At 41.1% G+C, this 15,682-nt stretch overlaps 2 protein-coding genes across 5 annotated transcripts in view; one reads left to right on the forward strand and one right to left on the reverse strand.

Annotated features, from left to right (window-relative positions):
- FILIP1L (filamin A interacting protein 1 like) overlaps positions 1-9,770 on the reverse strand; it is a 188,596-nt gene extending 178,826 nt beyond the window's left edge. Inside the window, exon 1 of the mRNA XM_050333118.1 lies at positions 9,609-9,770. The gene's annotated coding sequence lies outside the window, so the exon portion shown is untranslated. The remainder of the gene's footprint in view (positions 1-9,608) is intronic.
- Positions 1-15,682, forward strand: part of CMSS1 (cms1 ribosomal small subunit homolog) — a 222,780-nt gene that overhangs the window by 180,591 nt on the left and 26,507 nt on the right. Inside the window, exon 1 of one of the 4 annotated variants that reach the window (XM_050333132.1) lies at positions 8,312-8,411. The exons of 2 other annotated variants lie outside the window; for them this stretch is intronic. In XM_050333132.1, coding sequence (XP_050189089.1) covers positions 8,354-8,411 — 58 coding nt within the window. In that variant the 5' untranslated portion in view covers positions 8,312-8,353. Of the gene's footprint in view, positions 1-8,311; positions 8,412-9,922; positions 10,097-15,682 lie in introns of those variants that run through there. One more of the 4 variants, XM_050333134.1, reaches the window with a different exon arrangement.

The raw sequence follows: 15,682 nt of genomic DNA on the forward strand, positions 1-15,682 counted from the left end.
TTGTTCAGAGCCATGAAGTGTAGGCTCAAGCTCTTTTAGGCTCCCTTCAGAGGTCCTGGCTAGGATCTGCCCGAGCCTGCAGTTTTGAAGCAGCTTTTAGGGTCAGCCCCAGGTAAAGTGCACCGTGTTATTTACCTTTCCACATCCTTGAATGCAGTTAAAAGATAAGGCATGAGTGAAGAATGGAATATTAGGAGGGGAATTCGAGGTCACTGGAGGCTGCAGCATGTGAGTGCTGGTACTTTCACTCGCTCCTGGTGCGGGATTCCCACTCCTGGTGCTTAACCTGGGGCAGGGAGAGCAGTAGCAGCTGTTCCTTTCCTTCTGGCTTGAACACAGTGTAAGTGGTGGTGTACCCAGTGGGTGTTACAAGCTCTTCTGAAACCTGAACTAAATACTCGGTGGGTCACCCAGTGTGTGTGGAAAAAAACCCCAAATTAAAAATGATTGAGGCTTGCAAATCTGTGCAGAGACTGCCTCTCCAAAAAGTCAGGTTTTGTGTCCTGCTCTGTGGTAATAATTGGATGCTTTTTCCTTTTTGAGGTTTTCAGTCCAAACTCTCCAAGCATTGGTTTCACAAACAATTACTGCTGGGTTTGCAGCCTGGAATAATTTTACATGCTCCAGAGAATGCTGTTGCCTTTACCCAATTCTGTGATTATTTACTGTAACAAATTATTTCTGTGGTAATGACAACTGTAAAATAGAATACCTGTGGTACTGTTAGGTTAGCAGAAGCTAACCACGACAAAGGGATAGGTGTTGCTGGGACCAAGGGTGTTTCTACAACTGTATGACAGTGCCTCTAATAGGGACCAAGGAACCTTGACTGTCCAGACGCTGAACAGGTGGTGCAGCAGCTCACACTACTGAGAAGGGGAGAGGGTTGTGTTTTGTAGAAAACAGCATTTTTTGAAAAAAGCATTTTCAATATGACAGCAAGGAGAAGTGTACTGGCTCAGAACTAGAGCTCATCCCCTTCCCTGCCAGCACTGCCACTGACTTCAGTGGTGTGCGTTGCCCTTCTCTTGGGTTTAGCCTTTGAGCTTCAACAGAAGCCTTCAGGCTTTTTTTCCTGGTCTTTTTCCCCCTGTTTTTTTTCCACACTGTCTGGATCTTTTTCTGGCTTTTACTTCCCTCTTGGAGGAAGATTTGGTACTTGCTACTGCTGCTGGACAGTGTACAGCCACCTCTGCAGGTCACATTTATCTGATTTGAGGACTGCAGCATCTCATTAGAAACAGGAAGAGTCCTGGGCAGTTTTAACAGTTTCGCTTCCAAACAGTAGCAAAACACTGGTGAATTCACAATGCAGAGAAAAATGTCTAAGAAGAAAAATGCTTAGGAAAATTTATGTACTTTGTGAATTGAAAGATATAAATTATATCATCTCTGCTGGGTCTTATGGTGTGTTAGCTCAAAATTTGCTTATTTTGGGATCTGGTTCTTCGTTTGCCACATTTCTATGCCTGTTTTGTCAGACCTTAAGCATGACTCACTAAAGGCTGGATTATACAGAAAATGTAGACACTGCACCATATGTTGAACCCTGGACGTCCTGCTTTTCTCTTGTCATTGGCAACATATGTGTTTACCCTATCCTGGATATCTCATATTATTATGCTGGCTCACTACTGAGCTTTGTAACAAAATGCTACTGTGGCTTGTCTTTATTACAACAGAGACCTACTTTAAATTAAAATGCTTTAATGGATATGAAAAAAAACTTCTTTTGTAATTAGGAAATCCTCTGTGCTTTTAATTAATACAAGTATTTAAGAGGTATTTGGTTTCTGAGGCTATATTTGGCATTGCAAAGGCAGGTGATTTTAGTGATATATAGTTGAAATGTCAATTGAAAGCCTCTATAGTAAAAATAGAAAAGAAATTAGATTACCTCCTAGACTTAAACGAATTGTTGAAGAATTTATTAGAGCAATGTTAAGATATGCTCTGAAACAAATCATGTTAGTCTACCAATTGATGTGGGATATGTGGGGATTCAGAGTGCTGTACTACTCTGATTAATTAAAATGTAGTCAGCTGAAACCTCCACTATAATCAAAATTGTTCCCCAGGGTTTACACTTCCTGGTGTAGCCTTCTAGTCCTGACCATTGCTGAGCTAAGTAATGAGTTCAGTTTTAAAAAAAATAAACAAAAGGATAAAATTACCGTGACAGTACTTAGGTTTGGTTTTTGGGGGGTTTTATTGCTGGGCCTGTCTCTCTTTGATATCACTAATTGTATATAGCCATTCTTTCTACTCCTAAAGACAAACAGCAAGAAACAAAGTATCTCTGGTTTGAGGGTTATACTGTTTTCCATATTGTAAGACTGGGAATATTTTACGGTTGCTGTTTTCTGTAACTTTGGCTAAGATGCCAATCTCCCCTGCGCAGATGCGCTGCCTATCTCGTCCCTGTTGTGCTGTGGGTGGTGTTCTCCTACAGCAGGGTTTCCTTATCAGCAGTTCTGCAGTAAATCAGGGAGGAGGAGATCACATTTCCCAACAGGGTTTCGAATGAAGAATTCACATCATGTGAATTCATACAGGATACCAGAGGACATCTGCCTTACAAGGCTGTCTGCAGAGTTCAGACTTCAGGAACTAGATAAAGCACTGCTTCTGTCTCTCCCATACTGTATATATTCTGACCCTGGCTTTATGTAGTCTGTCATCAGTTTGTCCTTGAGCTGGATGCAGTAGTGAAATACTTTGGATAAGGCTAATCCTTATCATTTGCTTGTGTCATGCCAGGGCACTCTCCCAGGAGCTGCTGAATAACAAAGACATGACAAAGAAGCCTTTGATTGTGACTGTCAGTACTGGTACCTGGAGAATTTAAACTCAAAATGAAAAGGGATGCTACTGAGTTGTGACTCTGATAGAGTGAGCCCCAAGTTTGATCTTCATCTTAATGGTCTAGATGCAACTGGTTTGGATTCTCAAAAATAATTTTAAAAACACTGATGCTTTTTCAAGGTTTAAAGAAAGGAATTTCATGTCCTTTCTTGTCAGAATATGATAAACAACTATTATATTCTACTATAGCTCTTCCTTCCAGAGTCCCATAGCACTTTACAAATGTTATTTAGGCTCCAAAACACCCCATTAAGGGATATTTCTACTTTTTTTGCGTTAAGACAAACTGAAATGGAGGGAGTGCTAGTAATTTGCTAAAGGCTAAGCAGTCCCTATCAGATGTAGAAATGCGTGCTCCCAAGCTCTTTAGTATAACAAAGCATATATGTGCACCTGACTTCCACCCAAATAAATCCTCTAGGATTCCCTCCTCTGGCCATGTGCAGTGGGCATGTACACAAGGGAAACACAGAACATCGACTCACGTATGCAGTGCATCATCAACAATGTAAAGTATAATATTAACTGCTTAGTACCTATCATAGCTTTGCACTTTTAGTAATAAAAATGTCTTCAATATTAACAGCTCTATTTAAGTGACATGCCAGAGAAAAGGACAGTAGGTAAGAGTCTAACTGTGCCTTCTGTAGTGATCCCTCCATGTCCTGCGTTATTTGATGAAGCTTATAGCATTTCTTCCTTTTGTTTCAGTGGCAAAAGAGCGAATTTGGTGGGAAACCTGCCTTGCACATTTATGATAGGGAAGCCTAAAATGGAGGAACATCTGTGCTCTGAAAGAGATTTGTGAGGTTCCTTGCCCACGTGAGGAGCCAATCTCTGGGAAGACTCAATAAACCTATAATTAGACTACATGTTGTCCACCTCAGACAGCTGGAGGTCAGATGAAAGTTGGTGCGAGGGAACAAAGACTCTGGTTTTCCCCCTTCAAGAGTCTCAAGTTCAGAAGAGTTGAGAGGTCATATAATTTCAACCTATTGGTGTCTACTGGTCTGTATCGAGAAACTCCGATCACAGCCTGAGTGATCTCACCCTCTGTGTGGGTCAGTGCTGGTCAGTGGGGGAACCTGCAGCAGGGAATGTGCAGTCCATTGGCTTGGCTGTGTGAGGTGAACCACAGAGCAACAGCATCTGCTCGAGCACATGAGTCCTGATGCCTCATATCAGTGCCTTTGCTTTTCTCTTGTACTGAGAAGACGATGTAAAATTCCTATTTTTTCAGTATACTTTGCACGTGGTTCTTAAATAGTCTCTTTAGGAGAGCATCTCAAATATTTGACATTCATTTGGAGATTCTTTTACTTTCTTTTCATCCTTCACTCTTATATTCATCTGTAATACTATAAGTGGTTAAGAAAATTGCATGAGTACTGTGCTAAATACAACCATGTTGTAAATACTGATTTTGTTGTTGTTGTCGTTTTCTTACTGGCATGCTAGAGATTGGACACCTGTTCAAGTGAATGCCTGCAGATCAGATTGGTACACTGAAAAGCTGGTTATGAGTGAAAAGTGGAAAAGTTCACCTCCAAGGATTTCTTTTAACAGGACTGTGATTCATTTTATGTGAAATTGTAATTTACAGTATTGCAGCTGTGCATATGTTCTTTTACTCGCTGATGTCTGAGACAGAAGAATTCAGTGCTGTTGGATTACTTCTTGTGGCATTTTTGCATCAGTAGTGGTCACTATGAATTTGCTGCAGTTGAAAAAATTTGGGCTAATGTAATGGAAGATATGAAGTGTGTGTTAGTTTTGTATAATCCCAGTTTTAACTGTTTCTTCCTGCATGACTTAATGCCACATTGTATAGGTGGGGTTTTTATTGGAAATAGTTTAAAAGTTAACCACGTTCATCTTCATTTGATATGTGCTGATACAGTCTAGCCTTGCATATAATCCCTTTCCTTGGCAGATGTCACAGAGCAGCAGAAAGCCACACGTGCACCCTTCGTAGAGAAACTGCTTCAGCAAAGTGCAGCCATTGCTGTGCTGGGGCTTTCCCAGGCTCCCAGCTCCTGCTGAGCTCTCCTGAAGGAGCAGAGGTCCCTCTGTGAGCATGCTGTGTTCCTCCATTAGCTACTGTGAGAAGCATGTCCCCTCTGGAGCACTCTGTTTTCAGCTTATTTCTGGAGCTAGCACTGATCCTGGAGCTGGGAAGAGCTCTGTGAAAATAACAGGAACAATCCATGCAGGTGGCCAGCTGTACATCCTCCATTTTTAAATACTTTTGAAGGAATATTTTCAAGTACAGGTAACGACCACTGCACTGGGTGTATACATGCTGTCTTGTAGCCCTGCACACTGTTTTATAACGTTCCAGGTAAACTGGAATCAATAATTTATAGTAAACAGTTCTTTAATTTTTATTCTTCTCATCATCATTTTTAGGCAAAGCCATCATAGTTGCTTTCTATTTCATCTAGTGAAAGTCCTTATAAAATGAGTGCATTTTTCAAAGGAGATGCTTCATTTTAGCATAAAATACTATGTTTTGGTGTTAAGAGATAAAGAATAGATCTCTGCCTGCTGCAACTTTGTAATGTGTCTATACACAACTGTGTACATATGTATGTGCATTGTATGACTGCAGGTGAGAGACACAGATGTGACCAGGGAAAGCAGCTGCATCTGCTGTCCTCTGTTGCCCTGGTGGTCAGTGGCAGAAGTCAGGTGCTGCTTCAGCCTTCCCTTCCCCTGCTGTGAGAAGACCCCAGGTTCCTGTTTCTATGCAGAGGCTGTGCCCCACAGACCTTATCTCACATGAATGCTTTGTGTACCAATCCTGAACAATCACCAAAGCAGGACTGAGACCCACAGAACTGTACTGAGTGGGGCCACAAAGATGTCTGGGTGAGAATGAAGGCAGTGAGTGTAGCCAGCAGTGGTCTGCCTGCAGTTTTCATGAGTTTGGAACTGGCAATTACAACTGCAAAGCAGTGTGGTACTGCAGGCCAGTGGAGTACTTAGATGTTCTAGTAGATTTCTTATTCTGTGCCTTATTATGCTTAGATGAGCATGAAACTTTGTTGTGCTTTGACTAGACAAGAGTCAATTTGCTGCCGTTAAAACTAATATTTTGTAATTCAGAATCTGAAAACCAGTACTGGAGATGTTTCTGTTAGTCCCAACAGTGTATCCTACTGAAAGAAAATGCAGGCAGTGAGGCTATTCCTCACCTCAGAGCAGACTGTTTTCTGCAACAAGATATCACTACCACTGGTGCAGAGAGCAAAATTCAGCAGGGCATCCTATGGAAAAGTTACATTTTTGAGGTTTTTCCATCCTATTTTTGAGAGATGAATTTGTGAAAGCGGGTCAGACAAAACTTGGGGCTATGTGGCTGGCTGTGAGTATGAACTTTGATTTCCTTCCCTGTCCTTCTTACCAGTAAGTCTCAGAGGAAACCACTGCTTAGCAGAATGACAATAATTATTTCATTAACTGTTTGCTTAACTGCAGCTTTGTGCTTTTTGTGTGCCTATAAGTATCTATACAACATGTATTTCCTTATCATCCCCCATTCTTTCTGGAAAGTATATTTAGAAGTCATGGCAATAGTCACTCAGGGTTTAGAAAGAAAATTTCAGTCCAGGTGTTGAGGTAGAGCTGCTTCAGCAGTTGTAGCAACCTCTTTTCATACCAAATACTGTGTTCCTCCCTCATGCAGTTATACACACAGGACTGTACCCAAGTACTCACACACTGACACTCTAGGTGCCACCTTAACCCTTCTCACAGTCTTCCAATCCCCTTTTGGGTATCCCTGCCTGGATGTTGGCTGTAGCACCAGATAGTGGTGAGTGGAGATGAGTCTTGAGTCCTGCTGGTTGACACCAGAGCCATGTACCAACAGTGCTGTAGCATCCAACAGGGCCTCTTGCTAAAAGGTACTTGTTTCAGTATGAGCTGAGGTACGCTTTGACTCCCCTCAAAATCCCAGCTTGTTTCTGTCAGTTCACTTTGGCAGGGAGGGAGGAAAATCGCAGCGTTGTTTGTTGTTTGGTTGCACCAGAAGAGAGCCCCCAAGCCAGAACATAAATACAGTGAGTAGTAGTAAGGGATCTGACTGCTCATGGGACTTATCCCCCTGGCGCTGTTTGGATTTAGCCATCTGGCTCTGGCCCTGCTTACACCTGTCACTGAGGGGGACGGTGCCAGAGCAAGGAGTTTGTGAATGTCCCCTTGGAGCTTTGCCTGGCCAGCTGGCAGCATACATCATCAGCCAAGCCTTCCCTTCCTCCTCCTCCACAGCCTTGGACATGTTATTCAGTATATGTGACCATGCCCTCTGCCACAACTGAGGAAAGTGGGTTTCAGCCCCATCAGTGCCCCTAATAGAAATGAAGGGTGTCAGTCTTTCTTACCCTAGAGGAGAAAAAAACCCACATGATTTCTTCCTTTATATTTTTTTTTTCCCTTCCATGATGATTTCTGCTAAGATAGATATATCCTGCCCATTGGAGATTGCACCTTAGCAAGATGAAGCTAGCTCATGGCACTGGAATTTTATAATGGAGAGGAGAGACTAGGAAGGGGAGGATCCTACCAAGTGGGATCAGCCCCAAATAGAAAGAGGTTAGAAGCAGATCAAGGTTTGTTTACCTTAGAGTACGATGAGGCCTGTTAACTCAGATGTGCTTCCTCTACCTTCTTCTAGCAGTGCCGTGCTCATATTTGTCATCAAAGCAATACTGTCATTTTCCAGTGCTGTCATTCTCTCATCCCCATGTCAACAAACCTCCTACCAGTTTGGGTGACACATTTTAGGCTCAGATCCTTTGGGAAAGGTGTGATGACCCTCCCTTCAGAACAAGCCAGTCCCTGTCTGCCACTATGATTCAGCAGTGCTCCTGTCCATCTGCCAGGGGGTCTTTGTAAATGCTGTGTTAGTAAGCTCAGTCACATTTGTAATGCCTTTCTTTAAGCCAACCCTACACCCCTGATGTCTTTCACATTGATAGGGGAATAATATTTTCCCGCATGCAAATGGAGAATAGATACCACAAAGCGTCACAAAAAGTAAATTGATTCATTAAGCAATAACTTTAGGCAAAACCTGAACATTTAAAAATTTATAAAGATGTATTTTTCCTCTTTTCTATCTGTGTGTAACAACTGTTTAGAAAGGATTGTTGCCAATCTTAGACTCCACTAATGCTTTTATACTGTGAAGCCTTTTACTTGCTGATGAATTTGATGAATGCATTTACAATACTTCAGTAACCCTTCTGTCAGCCTCATCTTCAAGTTCTCACAATATAAACCTTCTGGGCGAATCTGAATTATCACATGCCACACAGCCCAAGTTGGCTCAATGGCATGCTGCAGTAATTACCATTTGTTAAAGAGTCCTAGGACTGCTAGGAAGATACTGTGTGTGAAATGCGTGGTGTTTATGACATCCTTCAAACACACTTAACACTCAAGACTCCAAGCATAAATTACTAAGCAAAATCAGAAGCAAAGGATGATGAAATGGTCTTATACAGAGTTGGAGGTAACCAAAATAGAAGTTTCTTTAGCAGGTAAGACTTTTGCCAACTTGTACTCTTTTACAACCTGATGCATGGCGTTGTTTGACCAGCAGCTACATTAAGAAAAGACAACCTGAGATAAGTACAGGAATTCACCCAGTTGTCATGGTTTAGCTGAACTCCCAATGACTTGGTGACCTCTCTTGCCCTTTGCTTACTTTTAATCCAGAATCCCTCTGCCTTTCTTTAGTTGCTTCTGCTAAGACTTTTATGTAGTGATTATGTTGTGAAGAACTTTTTGGTGCTGTCACATTAGTGTTTGGACCTTTGGATCAAGTGGACCTTTCTACCCAATTTTTCCAAGGTATCATTCCTGTGTGTTTGCTATGGTCATGTTGCATTAGAAAGAGTGTGTGTGTGTGTGCCAGTGCTAAATCCATGGCTCCAGAGTGTCTTTACATGATAATAATTTCATGTTGGAGTCCACAGCACAGTATCATGATGTCCATGTGGCCTGAAGTGTGTTAGGATCTCCTTACAGACAGGTGTGCCATGATGTACTCTGTCCAGGTCTTTTCTCCCTTACGAATCACAGCAGTTTAAAATGGTGCTGAGGAAAACTGTTGAGCCACATGTGTTTTCAAAAGGAGAAGCAGTGCTGAGCCAATGTATAACATACAGTGGAGAGGAGACCAGTATGATCTGTAATACTGCCTGTGCCCCGGAGCTGAGCAACTTCTTTAGAACTATAAAGGGATTTGAGCATGTGTTCATTTATTCATTATAATTTTTTACTTAAATCTGCGCTCTTTGCAGCAAGCCCTGTGTTGCAGACCTGATGCCATGCTTGCTCATGTTGTACAGAATAACATGGATAAAACATCAGTCAGCACATCTAAATGCATGCCTGTATATGTAATCATCGTGCATATATTTCAGACATTTGGGTTTCTCTTATTTTTGGAAATATACAGTCTATTGGCTTGACTGTGTGCTTTCTACATTAATTTAAACAGGTAAAATCAGATAATGTACATTCTATTGCACATGCTGATATCCTTTTATTTTACTATTTTCCTATAGACAAAGATAATGAAAATTGATATTTTGAAATGGAGAATTTCATTATCCAAAAATACACTTAATGCTGACATGCAGAACTGGTCTAGCAGAAAAAGCAGATCTGATCCAAGTCATCATCAATTGCTCTGTAATTACAATGACAGTACAAAAATGAAGCAACCTTACCTTAGCTCAGGAGAGTCTTTTTGCTCTATCCCAGGCAGTTTCCTCTCCTTATTCAACTGAAAAGGGAAAATCCACTTAAATAAAGAAAAATAAATACTAGAAGAGTTAGGGATTTAAGGAGTTCTCATCTGAACTGCTGATCCACTTGTTTTTAGCGAATTGCAAAAAACCTCAATCCAGCAGTAGCTCAGAGGGACTTTCCTCTCCTCGTGTGTTCTGTGGGCTGAGAATCTGCAAGAATAAACCTGAGACGGTGCTGCAAGAGAGAGACAGCGGGGGGGACCTTGGCACGGAGTTGGACCAAACTCTAAATATAGCCCAACCCACTTTCTGTGCAATTCTCTTCATACTCTGAAGGCAGATGACCTTGTCGGAAAACTGACCTCCCAGTATGTCACTTTCTTAGTAGAGAGGATCTAAGGGAACAGGACTGCAGCGTTAAAGGACAGAAAAGCAATCGACCATCTGCATGCAGCAAATGAATGTAGGTATGAGAGCTCTTATTTTCACAGTAGTTAGAACTGATTGACTCATAATGTGCTTTATTTCTTCATTTAGGCAGCTGAACTGCATGTCAGTTCACAAAAGGCCTTTGCAGATGATAGATTGCATTGTAATTTGTTAGTCTCAAATAGAGAGCACTGACATAGATGACAAGCCTGATGCCTCTCTTCCTCTCAAAAACCTAATGCATCAGAGTGCACAGTATTTCCCTAAAAGCTTCTGACTGTAACAAATTATCCTTCCTTTCACTTGCTCTTATAACAGGAAAGACTTTTTGTAAAAGTGAGTAAAATTCACAAATGTATATTCTAGCACTGTATAAATGTGAGATGGTAGGATAGCTTGAAAGGGCATCTGCAGTATCAGAGCCCAAACTGCACAGCAATCTGTAGTATATGCAGAGGAGGAAGCAAAAGAATCATAGAATCATAGAAGCATAACCCTTGTGCCTTAGATGGGGAACTGGTTTTCAACAGATGTTTTATAATCCGGGGAATTTGCCACTCTAACTCTATGTGGCAACATGTCAGGGTATTTTGTTCTTAACCTGAAGGAGAGTTTAACTTGATATGAGTTAACCTGATACTCTGTCAAACGGGGACCTGATACTGCTATGTCATATGAAGGCTTCTAAATAAAAAAGCTGCAGAAATTGGAGCAGCTCAAAATGTCAACTCTCGGGTTCTGTGTAAAGATGGGTAGGAGAGTTGAGATGAAAGATTATTTGCGGTGTTGTTCTTCAGTGGGATAGATTTTTTGGTGGTAAGATGTATCTGAGTGCATGCTACATTATATGCATGCATACAATTTTCAGTGTTCTGAGAAAACCTGACTGAGAGAACATCAGGACTGTGGTATCTGCAAAATATTTGCAAAATATCCATGAGCCAAAAAGGCGGGAATGGTACCAGTAGTCAGTAAAGTAGCAATGTGTATCTGAGAACAATAACTTGTGCTGTTAAGTTTTTGTGAAGTGTGCTATGTATCTTTTTTAATTGCAGCCTACTATTTTTGGCAAGTTCCACTGTGTAATTTTATCATGATCTATAGACTTGAAGTCCACAAGATCAGCCAGCTCTCTGTGTTACCCTCACAGCAAGAACTACAGCTGTGAACCACAGCTGCTTCCCAATATAGAGAATAGTAAAAAATATCCCTGGCAGTATTAAGGGAGACATCACATCTGGGCTACATTCCTGGCTAAAACTTGCTCATAGTCAGACCTAGGCTAAAGCCCACCCATTAAGTAGTTTTATGGATCTATCTCAAGTTCCTCTTTCCTCCCAGTTTACCTATTTCTTCCCCATTAACAAGAATAAATGTTTTTTATAAGTGAATATTTTAACAAATGAAGGATGCTGGTGTTTGATTTTGAAGGGAGAACGTGGAAAATTAATGAGTCTACCTCCAGATAGATGTATATTGAGTAATACATTAGCACTGGGTAAGTAGTGAAATTCTAAATGTGTGGGTCACCAACATTATTAAATACTGATAGCATTGTGCTGTCTGTGCTCCAGGATAGTGCCCTCATGAGATCCAGACCAACCCTTCCAATTCCAGCTGCACAGTGCCACTGCCACTTCTGCCCTATCTCTAGGGCTAGGATATTGAAGTCACCACAGATCCCTTCATTCAGACCATGAAGGAGATGAGGATTAGGGAGGAAATACACACTTCTCCCCAGTATGAGGAGTATGTAGTTTCCACTTTCTTTTTCACCAAATTTGCGCCCTCTGCAACAAACATCTGGAGCTGCTTCCATACATGATAGATCTGTAGTTCTTAGAAAAAGAAGGAATCACAGTGCTTGCTGGGTCCTAAAGCACAGGAGTAGTCGTACTTTGCCAGGAACTGTGGCATGCACTTCTACCATGTGAATGTTGTGGAGAAGGGGTGATGTCTTGCTCATACAAATATTACGCTGGTTGGCTTTGGGTAAGGAGTGTTTAGTCTTTGGGGAGACTTTTCTAGAACGATGCTGTTTGTGTGTACAGGGCTGTAAATGGTGCTTGACCAACCCCAGGAATGCGAACATCCTGAAAGAAGGGGAAAAGGCTCTCGAGTGGTTGTATGTGTTTGTCAAGATGGATGAAAAAGTGTTTTGTTGGACAGCTGTATACACTCAAGTTTTCTTTAGGATGACTTTTGCATGATTTTCCTGTCCACACCACCAAGAGGAAAATGTAGTAAAGAGTCAGGCCCTAGTTTGTGCCTTAGCTTTACTTGGGCTCTTAGCTTGTGTTTTCCTGATGATGGTGGACAATATTTCTGCTTCTTTGTAGTCAGTTTTTCTCTTTAACTGCCCAGCTTTCTTTGGTAGCATTTCTTCTGGAATAACTTGGGTCTGGCTTTTCCAGAGCCCGGTCTGTTTACTCCCTCAGATGGCTCTGTTGGAGTTGAGACTTCTTTCAAGCCAGACTTGTGGGATTCTCCCTCAATACAATCATACATTCTGTAACTAGTATGTGTGAACTGTTTTTTCTCTTGATTAACCCCAAATTCCTAGACACTTGTAGTTGTTTAAAGATCCCACAGAGCATTTACAAAGTGAGATTGTGAACCACAATGTCTCTGCCAGTTTCCAGTGTACTCAGCCATATCCTGGCTTGCCCTGTTCCTCTGTTTTTCAGAGTTGGATAGTGCTCTGTTCCAAGCATAAACTGTTGCACTGTATTGCTGGCATCCTTTTGAGTGGTTTCTGAACTGGCTGTATGGAATGTAATGCCTGGCAACTATCAAGAAGAGAAGCTTTTTTTGCAGGGTTAACATTTATAATGTTCATCCGGTAGATTTGTAAACACCCAAAACCCCCATGCTACTTACAGACAAACCAACCAGTCTCCCAGTTCTCCATCTCTCTAGAAATACGCTTTTAAACTTAATTTGGAGATATAAGGAGTTCGTTGGAAGTGTGCAGCATAAAGGATAGTTTTTGAGAGAACAAAAGAAAAAGAGTAGACTGAAGCGATCTGTGGATGTCACCTCAACCTTCACTCATGGTATCATTGGCAAAGGGTATTAGAGCAAACAACAGAACTGATTTGCACCCTGTGCTGAAGTATTTTTGTGTCTTCAGTCTCTGCTTGCTCTTGTTTGGCAAGCCCATAGCGAAGAAATTAAATTGGATGCCAAACAGTAAAAGGGCCTGTCATATCCCTAACATGTCAAATCTTTGTGTTTGCCCTTTGCATACTGTGGGTTTTAAAATTACAGTGACTAAATGGATGTTGAGCTCTCACTGCTTACCTTGGTGATGCTGGTATTCGTTGTGCAAGGCAGAGACAGGATGTCAAATTCAACCCTTGTCTTGCAGGTGAAAAAGTTATTTTTGTTAGTAGTGGCCTACTACTTTTGCCTCTGATCAGTCACATTTTGTGATTTTTCTACCATGTTTCTGTCTTACAGGCAAAACAAAAATGGAAAAGTGAAATTATAAACAGGGCTAGGTTGTTGCTGTATCACAAGCTGGGCCTATAACCTTGATCATATAAAGTTTATTGTTCTCTGCTTGCATATGTACAACAGAAAATTTCCTCTGGTCTTATTTTCTTATGTGCCCTTTATTTTGTCTTTTAGTTCTCTCCCAGTCAGCAAGTCATGTCAAAAATTATTTTGGAAGTATCTATTTTGAATATTAAAGGGAAAATGTTAAAAAGAAAAAGGGGGAAAAAGGAGAGGTAGTTGTTAGAAATGCATTGTGGGAGATCCTTTGCATTGCAGATAGTTAAGTCTGTGAGATAAAAAATTTTTATCATATCAGAGCATAGTGAAAACTTAACTTGATATTATTCCATTAATATCAGTTCTTTTTTGCTAGAGTGGGCAGTGATTTTAATTTAAATTGTCCTTCAGTGTAAGGAAGAAGAACCTAAACTGAATATCCTGTCACCAGATTTATCAGGCAAAAAGAATAGTTTGTAGTAGATGCAACTTTTGAACTGCCCTAGGAAGGAGTTTGCATTTTTAGAAGAATGGTTGTGTTTGTCTTTGTAGTACAAACTATTACAAATATTTAGAAATTATTACAGGGAATTTCTACAGACTATTTACAGGAAATTCTGGCTTGGCACAGGCTTAGGCTGGATGGAGAGTGAAGAAGCTTATACCATCTGAATGTTACCTAATGGAACAAAGTTGAAGCACTTTTGATTCTGCCATAGGACTGTGTCTGTTTCTGCTCAGTTGCCTATTGTGTGTCCTTCAGATGTGCCTCACAAGTGCACTTTAGTACCTTTTTTCACATACCTTGTCTGGTAAAGTCTGCAGTTCAAGGCATCCTCACAAATACGAAAACTTACTGTTGTGCTGGCATGGGTGTGTTTCACAGGAGGATTCCTTTGTCCTTAGAGGTAGAAAGGCAAAACAGTGTCGAGGCTATGGGGGACTGTGGATGATTTGGGATGATGGAGCAGTGGCACCACGTGTAATTACTGTGGCAATTATCTCAGCCCAGGCAAAGAGGCAGCTCTGTTCTCTGTTCCAGTCGGCTGATAAAGTTGACAAAGGAAGGGTAACTAACTGGTGATAATCTGCAACAGAGCTTTTTGCCCAGCTTCTGGCTTCCTAGTAATAGTAACAGATACTAGTTCATTCACAGCATTCCCTCTTCAGTTCCAAATGGTCAAAATACCCACGTATGTTAAGATGTTATGAACAAAGGCATTTCATTTGATTCATTACAGTGGTTTGCAAAAGCTAAAATGCAAAACTTGCATCAAAGATTTCCACTGAGCTGTAATATTATGTCTTTTGATGCAATTAAATATTCATTTTTCATTTCTTATGTGTGTTCTTTTACTGATTCCTAAGACTAAATCCTGTTTTACTATACTGTTTTAAATGATTTAGCTCCTTATTCAAGGAGGTAAGATGTTTTGGTTGTTTTTTTTCTTTTCAGTAATATGTCATCTAGATCTCTCAGTTGTGCCACTGCACATGATGCACGCCTGTGATGGGGAAAATTATTTATTTTTCTGGGGGTGCCAGGGGACTCTTTCTAATTTAGTCAGAGCAATTTGAAAAATGAAAAGGGATTGACACTGTTGTAGCTATTTTTGATGCAGTGGTTATGTGGTGATCTTCCCCAAGGAGAGACACTTTTGTGTCTGACATTTTTATCTCATTTACTAGCAATTTGTAAAATACTGTCGTGGTATATAGCCAGCAACTGGTCTGAAGAACCATATTAATAATAAAATTTGCATTCTTAGTCATTCCATGTGGCTGGTCTGGAAATCCCTAAAGAGCTTCATAGCTATTGCTTGGCCAGTTGGCTTTACACCACGGGCTCCAGGGTATCTGAGCTATTATTAGGCTTCTCAACAGGAAAATTCAAAGCTGTCCATTGCCTGTGGGCAGGGAACTTGGAAAGGATTGTCCTGGTAGACATGAAAGAGATCCTCCTTCTGGGGTTAGCTGTGCTGGTGGCACACAGCTGAGTGATATGGGATTTGTCCAGGAGGCAGTTTGAGCTGCTGCTTACCCATTGCTGCTGTGAACCACTGACTTCCATACCTCCTTCTCCCACTGCAGTGCAGAACCTTTCCCTTTTGTCAGGGAAGCGGTTG

This window comes from Myiozetetes cayanensis, unplaced genomic scaffold (genome assembly GCF_022539395.1).
Source record: "Myiozetetes cayanensis isolate MyiCay16 unplaced genomic scaffold, myiCay2020 scf5-8, whole genome shotgun sequence".
NCBI lineage: Eukaryota > Metazoa > Chordata > Aves > Passeriformes > Tyrannidae > Myiozetetes > Myiozetetes cayanensis.